Here is a 14429-nt window from a genome sequence, read left to right on the forward strand (position 1 = left end):
GGCAGTAAAGCTCCATGCTTTTCCAGCGCTATTTTTAGAGTGCTGTTTCGAACAGCATGGGGCTTTCGAATTTCTGGGCATAAGTCTTTGGAGGAATGAGGGGCATGTCAAGGGCATAGGCTAAAGTTAAACAGTGCCAATATTCAGTGTTATCTGATTAACTTTAGGTGTTAAGTAGAAATGTACATATAACTGTCCTAAAGCTAACCAGTTAATTTATCCAGTTAACATTAGGACTGTACATTCAGCAGATCTAGCTGAACACATAAGTCAATTGAGTATTCACTTAAACCAGTGCTTTTTTTGTAGGAAAAAAGGTACCGGTACTCATTATGGGTGGGGTCTATGGCTTTGCCCATATGGTAGCCACACCCCTTAAACCAGCCATGGCACATATAAACAGGTATCATTGAGAATACTATACCAGTATAGGAGAAAAAATAACTTGTGATTTTTTTTTCATTATAAATAATTTATGTAAGCTGTTACAGCTCCAGTATACCCAGCGCAAAAAAAAAAAAAGATGTAAATTCTCAAATTGGACATATTCCAAACACTAAAATGAAAATAAAATGATTTTTCTACCTTTGTTGTCTGGTGAGTTTGTTTTTCTGATCATGTTGGTTCCAGTCTCTGATTCTGCTGCTATCTGTTCCCTTAACTCCGTTTCCAGGGCTTCCTTTCTTCTTCTTCATTTCTTGCTCTACATCCATAGGTAAAAGCTGGGTCCTCTGCAGACTTGACTGGAGGAGGTATAGCGTGGATCCAGTTCTTGCATATTTTCTCCATCCATGTGCAGTTTTTCTCTTTTCCCTTTCCCTCATCTCTGTCAGTATCATCTCCTTCCTATTCTTCCCTCCCCTCCATCCATATGCATCTCCTTCCTCTCTCTTCCCTCTCATCCATGTCCAGCATTTCTCCTCTCTCCTCCCCTCCATCCATGTTCATCTCATGTCCTCTCTCTTACCTCTCCTCCATCCATGTTCATCTCACTTCCTCTCTCTTCCCTCCCCTCCATCCATGTTCATCTCACTTCCTCTCTTCCCTCCCCTCCATGTCCAGAATTTCTCATCTCCCCTAAATCCGTGTGCATCTCCTCCTCTGTCTTCCCTCCCCTTCATCCATGTACAGCATTTCTCCTCTCCCCCTCTCCCCATGTTCATCTCACTTCCAGCCTTTCAACTCTCTCCCCTCCTCTGTCTTCCCTCTCCTCCATGTCCAGCATTTCTCCTCTATCCCTTCCCCTCCGTGTGCATCTCCTTCCTCTGTCTTTCCTTCCCTCCAACATTTCTCTTCCCTGCCCTCCACGCCATCCATGTCCAGCATTTCTCCTCTCTCCCCTCCCCTCTATCCATGTGCATCTCCTTCCTGTCTTCCATCAATGTCCAGCATTTCTCCTGTCCTCCCCTCCATCCATCCATGTCCAGTGATTCTCCTTTGCCCCTATTCTTCCCTCCCATGTCCAGCGATTCTCCTCTCCCCTGCCCTCCCCCTATCTTTCCCTCCCATCCATGCCCAGCGATTCTCCTTTGCCCCTATTCTTCCCTTCCTTTCATGTCATGATTCTCCTCTCTCCCCTCCATGTCCAGCAATTCTCCTTTGTCCCTATTATTCCCTCCCATCCATGTCCAGTGATTCTTCTCTCCCCTGCCCTCCCCTCCCATCCATGTCCAGCGATTCTCCTCTGCCCTCCCCTCCCATCCATGTCTGATTCTCCTTTGCCCCTATTCTTCCTTCCCCTCCATGTCCAGCGATTCTCTTCTCTCCCCTGCCCTCCCCTCCATGTCCAGCGATTCTCCTCTTTCCTCCCCTCCATGTCCAGCGATTCTCTTTTGCCCCCTATCCTCCCCCTCCCCTCCATGTCCACTGACTTGCCCCAGCCTCCACCTGCCAATGAGATCGTTCAAACCCCAGCCCCACCTCAGCTCCCCAACTTTCCATTCATGCACCCATGCTCCCTGCATTGAAATCTTCTGTTTACCCGGTCACGGCAAACTGGCAGTGAAAGCAGCAGGCAGGCTCGCCTCCTCGTCGCGTCCCTTCCCTCTCAGCGCATCCCGCCCTCGCAGAAAGGAAATTACATCAGAGGAAGGCGTGATGCTGAGAGGGAAGGGAAATGACAAGGAGGCGAGCCTGCCTGCCTGCCTACTGCTTTCACCGCCGGTTCACCGCAACTTTGGGTAAACAGAAGATTTCAACACAGGGAGCACGGGTGCACAAACAGAAAGTCGTGGAGCTGAGCCAGACCTCAGAAAAAAGGTGCGGGTACACCGTACCAGCGCACACCGGCACAAAAAAAGCACTGATTTAAACGGATAAGATATCCAGTTATTATGGTGGAATATAACTGATTAAGTTTACCTTGTATTGTAGAATAAATGTTGTTTCTTTTTCTTTTCTAATTAGTGTATTAAATTTTTCAGCTTTCAGTATAAGTAGGCTTGCTTTTATTGTATTTGAAAACATTCAAATAAACATTTAAAAATATAAATATCATTATCTTTGCGTGAATTTCATGCCTCCCCTCATAACTTTTGAAATATTCATTCAGATTTTGTTGCCTGCTGACCACAAACTCACATATTCCATTTGTCCTCAATATCCTCAACACTTGAATTCCTGTCCCCACCCCCACCACCTTTTCTTATGGAAAACAGACCAGTTCAGTCTAGTTGAACTGTCAGGTAGCTTGGAGTGCATTGCGATATCATTGAACATTTGTAAAGCTACTCTGCTATTGGTCAGTTTATTTTTATTTTTAAAAAATTCTATTCCGCCTACAACTAAGTGGATCACAATAAAACATATAGAATAATGTCATAAAACAAAAAATGCTTCATACATTTATCAAAACAGTAATCTCAACCCCTCGCTTTCACAAGCAAATGTGTCTTTAAAAGCTTGTGAAACTGCACCATACTGCCACACATTGTTAAAATCCCATTTCTCTAATATTTTATGATATAGGGGTTGAAGTTCAGTGGGTTTTAAGGCTTTTCTTGACATACAGAAAAGGATCCAAATCATACATACACCCATCCATTCCTGCCACACAGCTACACCAGTGCCAAAAGCATTTGTCCTTGATGCTGGAGTAACTGTGGCAGGAATCTGCATATCAATGAATGCTATTATGTTATGAGTGCATCTGCAAAAGTGTTCATATAAGGAACTCAAACTGGAGATATGATAACATTATGCACAAGGCTGCATGTATTGGCTTTCTTGTTCTCATTTGCATCAACTGTAAAAGTGAGAGACTTCATAGGCATGAACTAGTTCATTGATCAAACAACTCATGACTTTGAAAATAGAAGGTCGTCTTGGTAAAGTTCTTTACATTGCTGCAAATTCTTTATTTTGGAGGCAATTCAAAGAAAAGTAACAAAACAATTTAAAGAAAAGTAACAAAAAATGATAAAAGGTTCGAGAACTAAGAAGGAAGGAGTTTTAGATTTAGCTCATTCCTTTTCCGCTGTAGCTCAAAGCAAGTTACATTCAAGCGTAGTATTTGATAACATTTGTATATGATATACATAAATGGGTGAAATAATGAAGATGAGTTATCTATTCACTGAGGAAAAGACAAGAAATGGACATAAATTTCAGCAATAGAGATTTATTTAAAGACATTCAGGAAAATATATTTATAGCAAATGTAGATCATTTTACTTTGGGAAATGGTAGAATGGTCATCCATAAAAGGTTGCTTTTATTTCTTTTTCACAGTTGTAGCTCCACTCCTGCAGCAGTTTGAATGAACTGACCCAAATGAATGTGTGACCTAATCTGGATCCCCTACATGCCAGTGTTGCAGTCTGTCTATTATAGGCTGTACGAGCTGATTAGAGAAGCATCTTTCAGGAATGGCTTAAGCATATGTTCCTATATGCAGCCATAAGGACTTAATTATTTAATTTATTTAGATAATTTGTATATCACTTCTATTTGTCTCCAAACCTGAAGTGATTTACAATCGAGAAACGCAATCACACAATGTGAATCCCACTCCCATTCACCCCATCCCTTGCTCAATATAAACATACAATACGGCTACCTACCAATGTTCTGTCTCTTTACAGCCCTGTCCAAAGAGCCATTCCTTCACTAGGTCCTGAAATGTACATGTAGTTGATCTTTTGCAGTTCTTTCTAGCCCTGTTTTCTTATAATTCTACAATGACAAACATAAATTTATGTAAGAAATTCAACTTTGTATTATAAATTTCTACTAGATTTATCACACGTCCGAATCCTAAACACAGAGACTTGACAAAGGACAGTGTTGGAGGTATTGGAATTTTAAATATTCTATCAGACTTCAAATTGAGAAGAAGCGACTAACTGATTAAATGCTTTTGAATATTGACCCATAGGATCCAATCTTCCAATTTTCTCTGCTTAGTTTTACACTGTAACATGTGTAAGAAGAGAAGATAGATTGAGTTTGAAGAAATCTAGCATAGCGGGACAAATGTCTTTATTTAGCTTAAAAACTAAAAAAGTACCAAGCAGCAAAGAGAACAATAAGCCCAAATAGTTTAAGCCACACTGGTACTGACGACCGATTCAAATAGTTAGCTATGTCACGAGTTCTTGTTGGCTTCACAGTTCGGTTCCACTGGGTAAGGATGGCTTGTCTGGCTCCACTCCACTTCCCTGGTCCGGTTAGACGAAACTGGTATGGTGTACAAGGGCCAAAGAAAACCTCCCTAGCCAATTTTGGGTCTGTGAGAAAGAGGCTCCAAATGTTGGGTTTGACACCCAACTGCATGGCCAATTCATCTGTGTAGTTTATGTAGTCTACTTGAAGAGTGTGGCGATTGCTAGTCACATATCTGAAAACAGAAGAAAACACGAATTATCACATAAGTTGTGTGAACCTAAAATAAAAAGTATATTGATATTCTCTTGACCTTCTTGTTTTCTTGTATATGCATATATCATGGTTTTCCTTCATTTCAGAAACAATACATTGACAGACTACTGGCAGACAGCTAAGAAAAAGATGTCAATGCCCTGCACACTGGATTTATGCCTACCAGTATGCATCAAAATCTTATTTATGACATATTTATTTTTTAATTATGTTACAAATCCTAACTTCATATTTCTTTAACAAAAAATTTCTTTTTAACATAAGAATTATTACTGGGATGTAAATTCATTTGATACAATGGGGTCCTTTTACAAACGTACACTGAAAAATGGCTTGCGGTAGTGTAGGCGCGGGTTTTGGGCATGCGCTGATCCATTTTTCAACGTGCCTGTAAAAAAGACCTTTTTAAAAATTTTTGCCAAAAATGGACATGTGGCAAAATCAAAATTGGAGAAATCAGCTTGGAGAAAAGATGGCTGAGAGGAGATATGATAGAGGTCTATAAAACAATGAGTGGAGTGGAACAGGTAGACATGAATCGCTTGTTTACTCTTTTCTAAAAATACTAGGACTAGGGGGCACGCAAAGAAGCTACAAAGTAGTAAATTTAAAACAAATCAGAGAAAATATTTCTTCACTCAATGTGTAATTAAACTCTGGAATTTGTTGCCAGAGAATTTGGTAAAAGCAGTTACCTTAGAGGAGTTTCAAAAAGGTTTGGATATCTTCCTAAAAGAAAAGTCTATAAGCCATTATTAAAATGGACGATGAAAATCCACTGCTTATTATAAGCAGCATAAAATGTATTGTACTGTTTGGGATCTTGCCAGATACAGTGGGGGAAATAAGTATTTGATCCCTTGCTGATTTTGTAAGTTTGCCCACTGACAAAGACATGAGCAGCCCATAATTGAAGGGTAGGTTATTGGTAACAGTGAGAGATAGCACATCACAAATTAAATCCGGAAAATCACATTGTGGAAAGTATATGAATTTATTTGCATTCTGCAGAGGGAAATAAGTATTTGATCCCCCACCAACCAGTAAGAGATCTGGCCCCTACAGACCAGGTAGATGCTCCAAATCAACTCGTTACCTGCATGACAGACAGCTGTCGGCAATGGTCACCTGTATGAAAGACACCTGTCCACAGACTCAGTGAATCAGTCAGACTCTAACCTCTACAAAATGGCCAAGAGCAAGGAGCTGTCTAAGGATGTCAGGGACAAGATCATACACCTGCACAAGGCTGGAATGGGCTACAAAACCATCAGTAAGACGCTGGGCGAGAAGGAGACAACTGTTGGTGCCATAGTAAGAAAATGGAAGAAGTACAAAATGACTGTCAATCGACAAAGATCTGGGGCTCCACGCAAAATCTCACCTCGTGGGGTATCCTTGATCATGAGGAAGGTTAGAAATCAGCCTACAACTACAAGGGGGGAACTTGTCAATGATCTCAAGGCAGCTGGGACCACTGTCACCACGAAAACCATTGGTAACACATTACGACATAACGGATTGCAATCCTGCAGTGCCCGCAAGGTCCCCCTGCTCCGGAAGGCACATGTGACGGCCCGTCTGAAGTTTGCCAGTGAACACCTGGATGATGCCGAGAGTGATTGGGAGAAGGTGCTGTGGTCAGATGAGACAAAAATTGAGCTCTTTGGCATGAACTCAACTCGCCGTGTTTGGAGGAAGAGAAATGCTGCCTATGACCCAAAGAACACCGTCCCCACTGTCAAGCATGGAGGTGGAAATGTTATGTTTTGGGGGTGTTTCTCTGCTAAGGGCACAGGACTACTTCACCGCATCAATGGGAGAATGGATGGGGCCATGTACCGTACAATTCTGAGTGACAACCTCCTTCCCTCCGCCAGGGCCTTAAAAATGGGTCGTGGCTGGGTCTTCCAGCACGACAATGACCCAAAACATACAGCCAAGGCAACAAAGGAGTGGCTCAGGAAGAAGCACATTAGGGTCATGGAGTGGCCTAGCCAGTCACCAGACCTTAATCCCATTGAAAACTTATGGAGGGAGCTGAAGCTGCGAGTTGCCAAGCGACAGCCCAGAACTCTTAATGATTTAGAGATGATCTGCAAAGAGGAGTGGACCAAAATTCCTCCTGACATGTGTGCAAACCTCATCATCAACTACAGAAGACGTCTGACCGCTGTGCTTGCCAACAAGGGTTTTGCCACCAAGTATTAGGTCTTGTTTGCCAGAGGGATTAAATACTTATTTCCCTCTGCAGAATGCAAATAAATTCATATACTTTCCACAATGTGATTTTCCGGATTTAATTTGTGATGTGCTATCTCTCACTGTTACCAATAACCTACCCTTCAATTATGGGCTGCTCATGTCTTTGTCAGTGGGCAAACTTACAAAATCAGCAAGGGATCAAATACTTATTTCCCCCACTGTACTTGTAACCTGGATTGGCCACTGCTGGAAACAGGATGCTGGGCTTGATGGTCTGTCCCAGTATGACAACGCTTATGTAAGGCTTTATTGGTCGGTGTTTGAATTTTAAATTGGATCCTCAAGTGAACAGGGAGCCAATGTAATTTCTTGTATAAACCACATTGCAGATCAGCTTCACTGAAATCAATTGTAGATACTAATCAAAACCCAACCAGTGAGGAGTGACATTGCAAGGAGGAAAAAAGATCTCATATAACTGTGGCAAACAAAGACAAAAATGCTTTTTTTAGCGATTCTTCTGCACACAGTACAAAAAGTAATCATAGATCCAAAAAAAAACCCTGAAAATATTTGTATATGATTTTTTTTTATCTTGCATTATAAAATCTTCTTATCTTGCATATTGTCATTCTGGCACATATGCACTGCACCACAGTCATTATAATGTATTTATGTTGGTGTAATATACAGGTAACCTCCACAGTAAAAAAAATTGGCGAGACAATAGAAGATATCCATAAGATAGCTAGAAAAGGGGAAATACTACTGATAAGAGATTTTAATATGCTGGGCGTCGATTAGGGCATCCCTGCTGCAGGGTCAACTAGAAGCAAAGGGATCTTGGATTCTCTACAGGAAGAATTGATTTAGCAGTGGGTGACCCAACCAACGCGGAATGGAGCTATTCTACACCTCATGCTTACAAACGAGGAAATTGTTTCTGATGTTACTGCAGGAGATCACTTGGCATCTAGTGATCACCGAATGGTATGGTTCAATATTATGACAAAAGGGGAGAGGGTTTATTTGAGACTGAAGGTCCTAGATTTCAAGAGAACTACCTTTGCCGAGATGGGGGAATTTCTCAAGGAAAAGTTGGATGGGAACAGTTGAAGGAAGTAGAACAGCAGTGGGAGAAAATGAAAGGAGTTGCTTTAAAGGCGATTAACCTTTATGTCAGAAGATTACATAAGAGTAAGAAGAAAAGAAGGCCACTCTGGCTCTCAAACGCAGTAGATGAAAAGTTAAGGGAAAGAAAATTAGCCTTCACAAGTTACAAGAGGACTCAAAGAGGACGACAGGCAACAATATCTGGAAAAGCTAAAAGAAGTTGGAAAAGCTGTCAGGAAAGTGAAGAGACAAATGGAAGAAAAGATAGCCAATAGGGTAAAATTAGAAGGCATTTTTTTCAGATATATAAGTGGCAGGAGGAAGTGCCAAAATAACACTGTGAGGCTCAAAGCTGAGGGGGTGAAATATGTAGAAGCTGATAAGGATAAAGCTGAACTGCTTAACAATTATTTCTATTCTGCGCTCATGGATGAAAGGCTGGGGGAAGGACCACAGAAAACAAATGCTAAGGGGGTTGGATATGTGGTAGACCAGGACCGATTCTCAGAAGACTGTGTTTGTGAGGAGCTAGATAAACTAAAAGTAGACAAAGCGATGGGGCCTGATGGGATATATCTGAGTGTACTCAAGGAACTTGGAGATGTTCTGGCAGCTCCACTGTCTGACCTCTTCAATGCCTCATTAGAGTTTGGAGTGGTCCCGGAGGATGTGGTCCCTCTGCAAAAGAGCAGAAGGAGGAGGTTGAGAATTACAGATCTGTCAGTCTGACCTCTGTAGTGAGTAAACTAATGGAAACGCTTCTAAAGCGAAGGATCGTGAGGTTTCTTGAATCAAATGGACTGCAGGACCCGAGGCAGCATGGCTTTACTAGCGGCAGAACGTGTCAGACAAATCTGACTGATTTCTTTGACTGGGTGACCAAACAGTTGGACATGGCAGGGGCGCTAGATGTAATATACTTGGATTTTAGCAAAGCATTTGACATGATTTCCTTGGTATGGGACCTAAAGTGACCGACTGCGTGAAAAACTGGTTAAATGGGAAGAGACAGAGGGTAGTGGTAAATGGAGTTTGCTCTGAGGAAAGGGATGTTATCAATATTGGGCCACAGGGATCGATCCTCGGGCCGGCTCTTTTTAACATCTTTGTGAGTGATATTGCAGAGGGGCTGTCTGGTAAGATCTGTCTCTTTGCGGGTGATACCAAACTCTGTAGTAGGGTGGACATCTCGGAGGGAGTGGATGGCATGAGGAAGGACTTGGTGAAGCTTGAAGACTGGTCTGAAAATTGGCAACTAAGATTTAATGCTAAGAAATGTAGGGTCAAGCACTTGGTTTACAATAATCCAAGGGAGCAGTACAGTATAGGGGGTGAAGTGCTTCTGTGTATGGAAGAACAGTGGGACTTGGGGGTGGTTGTGTCTGAAGACCTTAAGGTGGCCAAGCAGGTAGAACACACGACGGTCAAAGCCAGAAGAATGCTTGAGTGCATAAGGAGAGGGATGACCAGCAGGAAAAAAGAGATGATAATGCCCTTGTATAAGTCTCTGGTGAGGCCCCATTTGGAGTACTGTGTGCAATTCTGGAGACCGCAGCTACGGAAAAATATAAGGAGGATGGAGTTGGTCCAGAGGGTGGCTACCAAATTGGTAAAAGGTCTTTGTCATAAAACATATGGGGACAGGCTCATGGACCTCAACATGTATACGCTGGAAGAGAGGCGGGAGAGAGGGGATATGATAGAGTCGTTTAAATACCTCAGTGGAGTTAATACTCAGGAAGTGAGCCTTTTTCAAATGAAGGAAAACTCTGGAATGAGAGGGCATAGGATAAATTAAGAGAAAATAGGCTTAGGAAGAATCTTTCACGAAAAGCGTGGTGGATGCATGGAATGGCTTCCCGGTGGAGGCCGTGGAAACAAAGACTGTATCGGAATTTAAGAAAGCATGGGACAGGCAAATGGGATCCCTTAGGAAAAGGAGGAGCTAATGGTTATTGAGGAACGGCAGACTGGATGGGTCATTTCGCCTTTATCTGATGTTATGATTCTGTTTCTTATTATCTAGCTTCACTGGCTATTTCATACATGCCAAATCATTGCTTGCGCTCTATCAATGATCACAGGCTTGTCCTAATTCTAGGCAAGTCTACTATGAAATGAGACGTAAAAGTGGTTTCTATTTTTTGGTTCCTTTCCTTTGGAATGGTCTTCCATTGGTCATTAGATCTGAAACTTTTTTGAAGACATTTAGGTTCTTTTGAAAAACCTATTTTCTCAATAAATTTATTTCCTAAACCGTCCCTGGGTAGGAGAGTAGCAGCATGAAGCAACATTTGCTTATTCCCTCACCTATCCACACCCATCCTGTTAGAATATCAATGATATGCTTTGATGTCCCCATGCATACCTCCTACCCACCCCCATCCTCCCACCCTGTCAGACTGTCATAGTAATGCTTGAATGTTTTCACTTATATACACTGTCAGCTAGCACATTTGCTTATTTCCGATCTGACGAAGAAGGGCAACCTTCGAAAGCTAATCAAGAAATGTATTAAGTTATGTCCAATAAAAAAGGTATCATCTTATTTTCTTTTCCATGTTTTATTTTGTTTGATTTCTATTGATAACCTTAAGAGTGGACTAACACGGCTACCACACTCCTCTACTTAAGCATGAAGCAAGAATACAGTAGTTAGAATTGGGTGTTTTTGTCTGATTGTTCTTTGTATGAAAGGATTCTTTCCTATTTTAATAGTGTTCTTTTCAATTAAATATTACAGATTAAAATAAAAACCTTTGTACATCACTTTGATTTATATATTTTAAAAAAGTGATTAATCAAGAGTAGGACTATGTAGAGGTCATGCAACAGGCAGATTTGAAGAAGTTTGCACATTGCAATTCTATTGATTCATTATTTGAGTTCTCGAGTTGCTGATGTCAGAGAAGTCATATGTCAGCTGTGAACTGACTGTCTTACAGATTTCACTTAGAAGCACTGAAATTTCTTTCCAGAAAGAAGTATATTGAGGGATCCTTTTACTAAGCCACGGCAAAAAGTGGCCTGCGGTAGTGTGGCACGTGTTTTTGGTAGGCGCTGGGCCAGTTTTTCCCGCTTCTGGGAAAAAGGACTGTGGTAAAATTGAAACCAGCGCATGCCTATTTACAGCCTGAGCCCTTGATCTAGCGATGAGCTCATGTGCTACAAGTGCGGTGACCGTTTGGCACACGCCAACTGCTGATTAATGCTGGAAACACCGTACGTGGTAGGAAATTTTAAAATAAAACTTGTCCCAGCGGTATGGGTGTATGCCAAATCCGAAATTACTGCGGGGGGAGAGGGGCTAGACTGGCAGTAGTCTCGTTTTGGCGCATGCTGCTCATGCATAGAGCCTACCGCGCCTTTGTAAAAGGGTCCCTAAATGAATAAAACTCAATGGAATGAAAATTATTCCTGTATCAAACAAAATATTATGATGACCCAGAAAAAAAACTATCAAGTGACAGGATGTTATTACTCTGAGTAAATGCAGAATTTCTTACTGTTTGTTCATTGCCTCCTTCTTTTGTGCAATATCATATTTCATGTTGCTTGCAGTAGGTAGCTTAGTCACTCCTACAAAATAAAGCCTATAATTGTAAGAAGAATCATTCTAGGAAGGACCTGTTGTCTTTTTTTGTGAAGAACATTTGTACTAATGTTTAACATTTATTTATTTATCACATTTCTAGTCTACATACAAAACTATGCATATCTTGTACATCTATATATATATAAAACTCCCCCTCAACGTTCTATTGTCTGCTGACGTCACTGAAGCCAAGGTTCATATGTTCGAAGCTCTGAAGCCACGAAAATCACAGTCTCTGGGCCCCGCCCTTGCGTCAAATGTTATGACGTTGAGGGCGGAGCAGATTCTCACCTCCAATGATCTACTCAGGCCACAAACTCCGGATTTCAACACTGTAGCTCTGCTCTGCCCTTGCGTCAAAACGCGATGACGTAGAGGGCGGGGCACGAAAACCGCCACCCACACAGAGCTACAATGGAAACAGCAGCGGTGCACGCCACGAACCAGGTAAAAACAGCGACGAGCCATGCAGTCATGAAACCCTTGCTAGCGCCCGTTTCATTGCGCTCAGAAACGGGCCTTTGTTTACTAGTACCTAATAAAAACAGAAAGTCAAACAATTTAATCTCATGCTGTAGCCCGAACTCTGCTCCATGCATATTAATTAAAATTATTCATAAAAGAAGAACACGGGGGTGAAAGAATAATCTAATTGTTAGAGCAGCAGGCTGGAAACCAGAAGGCCCAGTGTCATTTTCACAAAGTGCCCTGGTTCATGGATGAGCTTCGGTTATTGAAACAGACTTTTAGAGAGTGAGAGAGAATGGCAACAATTTCCCTCCAGAATTTCCCAGGATAATTACAATTCATTACTTACATCTTACTGGAAGGCCACTCGGGTAGCAAAATGTGTGTATTATGATGATGTTATTGAAAAAGCTCTGAGTTCTAAGGAGCAATTTGCTATAGAGTCAGCTTTGTTAAGAGAACCTAAGAACCCACGAGATTCTGATCTTGTTATTTCTAGCTTTACAATTGCTGATTGTTTTATGGGTATAGTGACAATAATAGTACATCAAATTGATAATTCAAGACTACCTATTGAATTGTCTTGTCCTCTGTCCTTAAATGAGCAGTGGTCTACTTTTCAGCAAGTATCAGTTGATCAAGTAATGAAGATTTTTTTGCATTGAGGTACAAATTATTATTATATTAGATGTATGTGAAGAATTGTAATCCACCTAGAACATTTGTGATAGTGCGGAATTTAACATTTTTAATAAATAAACCCCACCACAGCTCCTGTAGCCTTGGGCGTCAACCCTTCATGGACTTGGGATGGCTGGGGATAGCAATGGCAACTAGTCTCATTCTTGGCCTGTCATGGAAGCCATTACAGTTATTTATTTATGTATTGTGCTTTATTAACTACCTTTATGAAGAGATTCACCCAAGGTAGTGTACAGTGGATGCAATTTAACATAGAACTTACAATTTTGTTAACAGAATAACAATAGTAAAAATGACCAACTACAAACATAAATACAATAAATGAGGTAAACTTGAGAACAGCAAATTAAATCCTAATAATAGGACCATGAAACTGTATCAAAATATGCACATTTAATAGCGCTGAAATTCAAATAACAGAGATATAATGCGATATCAGCATAATACTAATGAACTTTATAATAAGTATGCATTAGAACATTCAAATAACAGATCTAATGCTAATGATTTCCACAATACGTAGCCGAGAGGCCAAGTGCAGATATATAGATGGGGACAAGATGGGTAGTACAGAGTAAGTTGGGATAAACAGATGGGTGGCTAAACTCAATGCAGGTTCTTTCTACAGTTAAATACGATAACGAACTGGACTAAGTTATAGTGGGGCTCATTTTCAAAGCACTTAGACTTACAAAGTTCCATAGGTTACACGTAACTTTGTAAGTCTAAGTGCTTTGAAAATATGCCTCAATGTGTGAAGTAAGCTAGTCCAGATGCAGAGTGGTGTATTGTCAGTCATACTGGGGTCCTTCTACGCTAGCAGCAGGGGCCATTTTTCCCGCACGCCAGGGTCCTTTTTACCGCAGCGGGTAAAAAGACCCCAGGCACACATGGCCATGCGGTAAGAGAACTCTTACCGCATGGCCATGTGACAGGGAGACCTTACCGCCAGCCACTGAGGTGGTGATAAGGGCTCCCATGCTAACACGGCGGTAACCGGGCAGTGCGCGGCGATGCCGATTACCACCACGCAAGCCATTTCTGGGGGTTTTCTTTTTCTCCTGGAAATGGCACACGCTCAGGGCGCGAGTACCGCTGGCGGCCACACTGGGCCGGCAGTACTACTACTACTACTTAACATTTCTAGAGCGCTACTAGGGTTGCGCAGCGCTGTACAAATTAATAATTAAGGACGGTCCCTGCTCAGAAGAGCTTACAATCTAAAGGATGAAATATCAAGTTGGGGTAGTCTAGATTTCCTGATTAGAGGTGTTGTGATTAGGTGCCGAAAGCGACATTGAAGAGGTGGGCTTTGAGCAATGATTTGAAGAAGGGTAGGGAGGGGGCCTGGCGTATGGGCTCAGGGAGTTTGTTCCAAGCATGGGGTGAGGCGAGGCAGAAAGGGCGGAGCCTAGAGTTGGCAGTAGTGGAGAAAGGTACCGAAAGGAGGGATTTGTCTTGAGAGTGG

At 41.8% G+C, this 14429-nt stretch overlaps 1 protein-coding gene across 4 annotated transcripts in view; it reads right to left on the minus strand.

The window, feature by feature from the left end:
• Positions 1-3327: 3327 nt before the first annotated feature.
• The window catches only part of LOC115471913 (dimethylaniline monooxygenase [N-oxide-forming] 5-like), a 77509-nt gene continuing 66407 nt past the window's right edge, over positions 3328-14429 (minus strand). For all 4 annotated transcript variants that reach the window (XM_030205848.1, XM_030205852.1, XM_030205851.1 and 1 more), the window contains exons 8-9: positions 11703-11775; positions 3328-4837 (exon numbers count right to left, since the gene is read on the minus strand). In XM_030205848.1, coding sequence (XP_030061708.1) covers positions 4489-4837; positions 11703-11775 — 422 coding nt within the window. In that variant the 3' untranslated portion in view covers positions 3328-4488. The remainder of the gene's footprint in view (positions 4838-11702; positions 11776-14429) is intronic.

The sequence above is a fragment of the Microcaecilia unicolor genome, chromosome 6, assembly GCF_901765095.1.
Source record: "Microcaecilia unicolor chromosome 6, aMicUni1.1, whole genome shotgun sequence".
Classification (NCBI taxonomy): domain Eukaryota; kingdom Metazoa; phylum Chordata; class Amphibia; order Gymnophiona; family Siphonopidae; genus Microcaecilia; species Microcaecilia unicolor.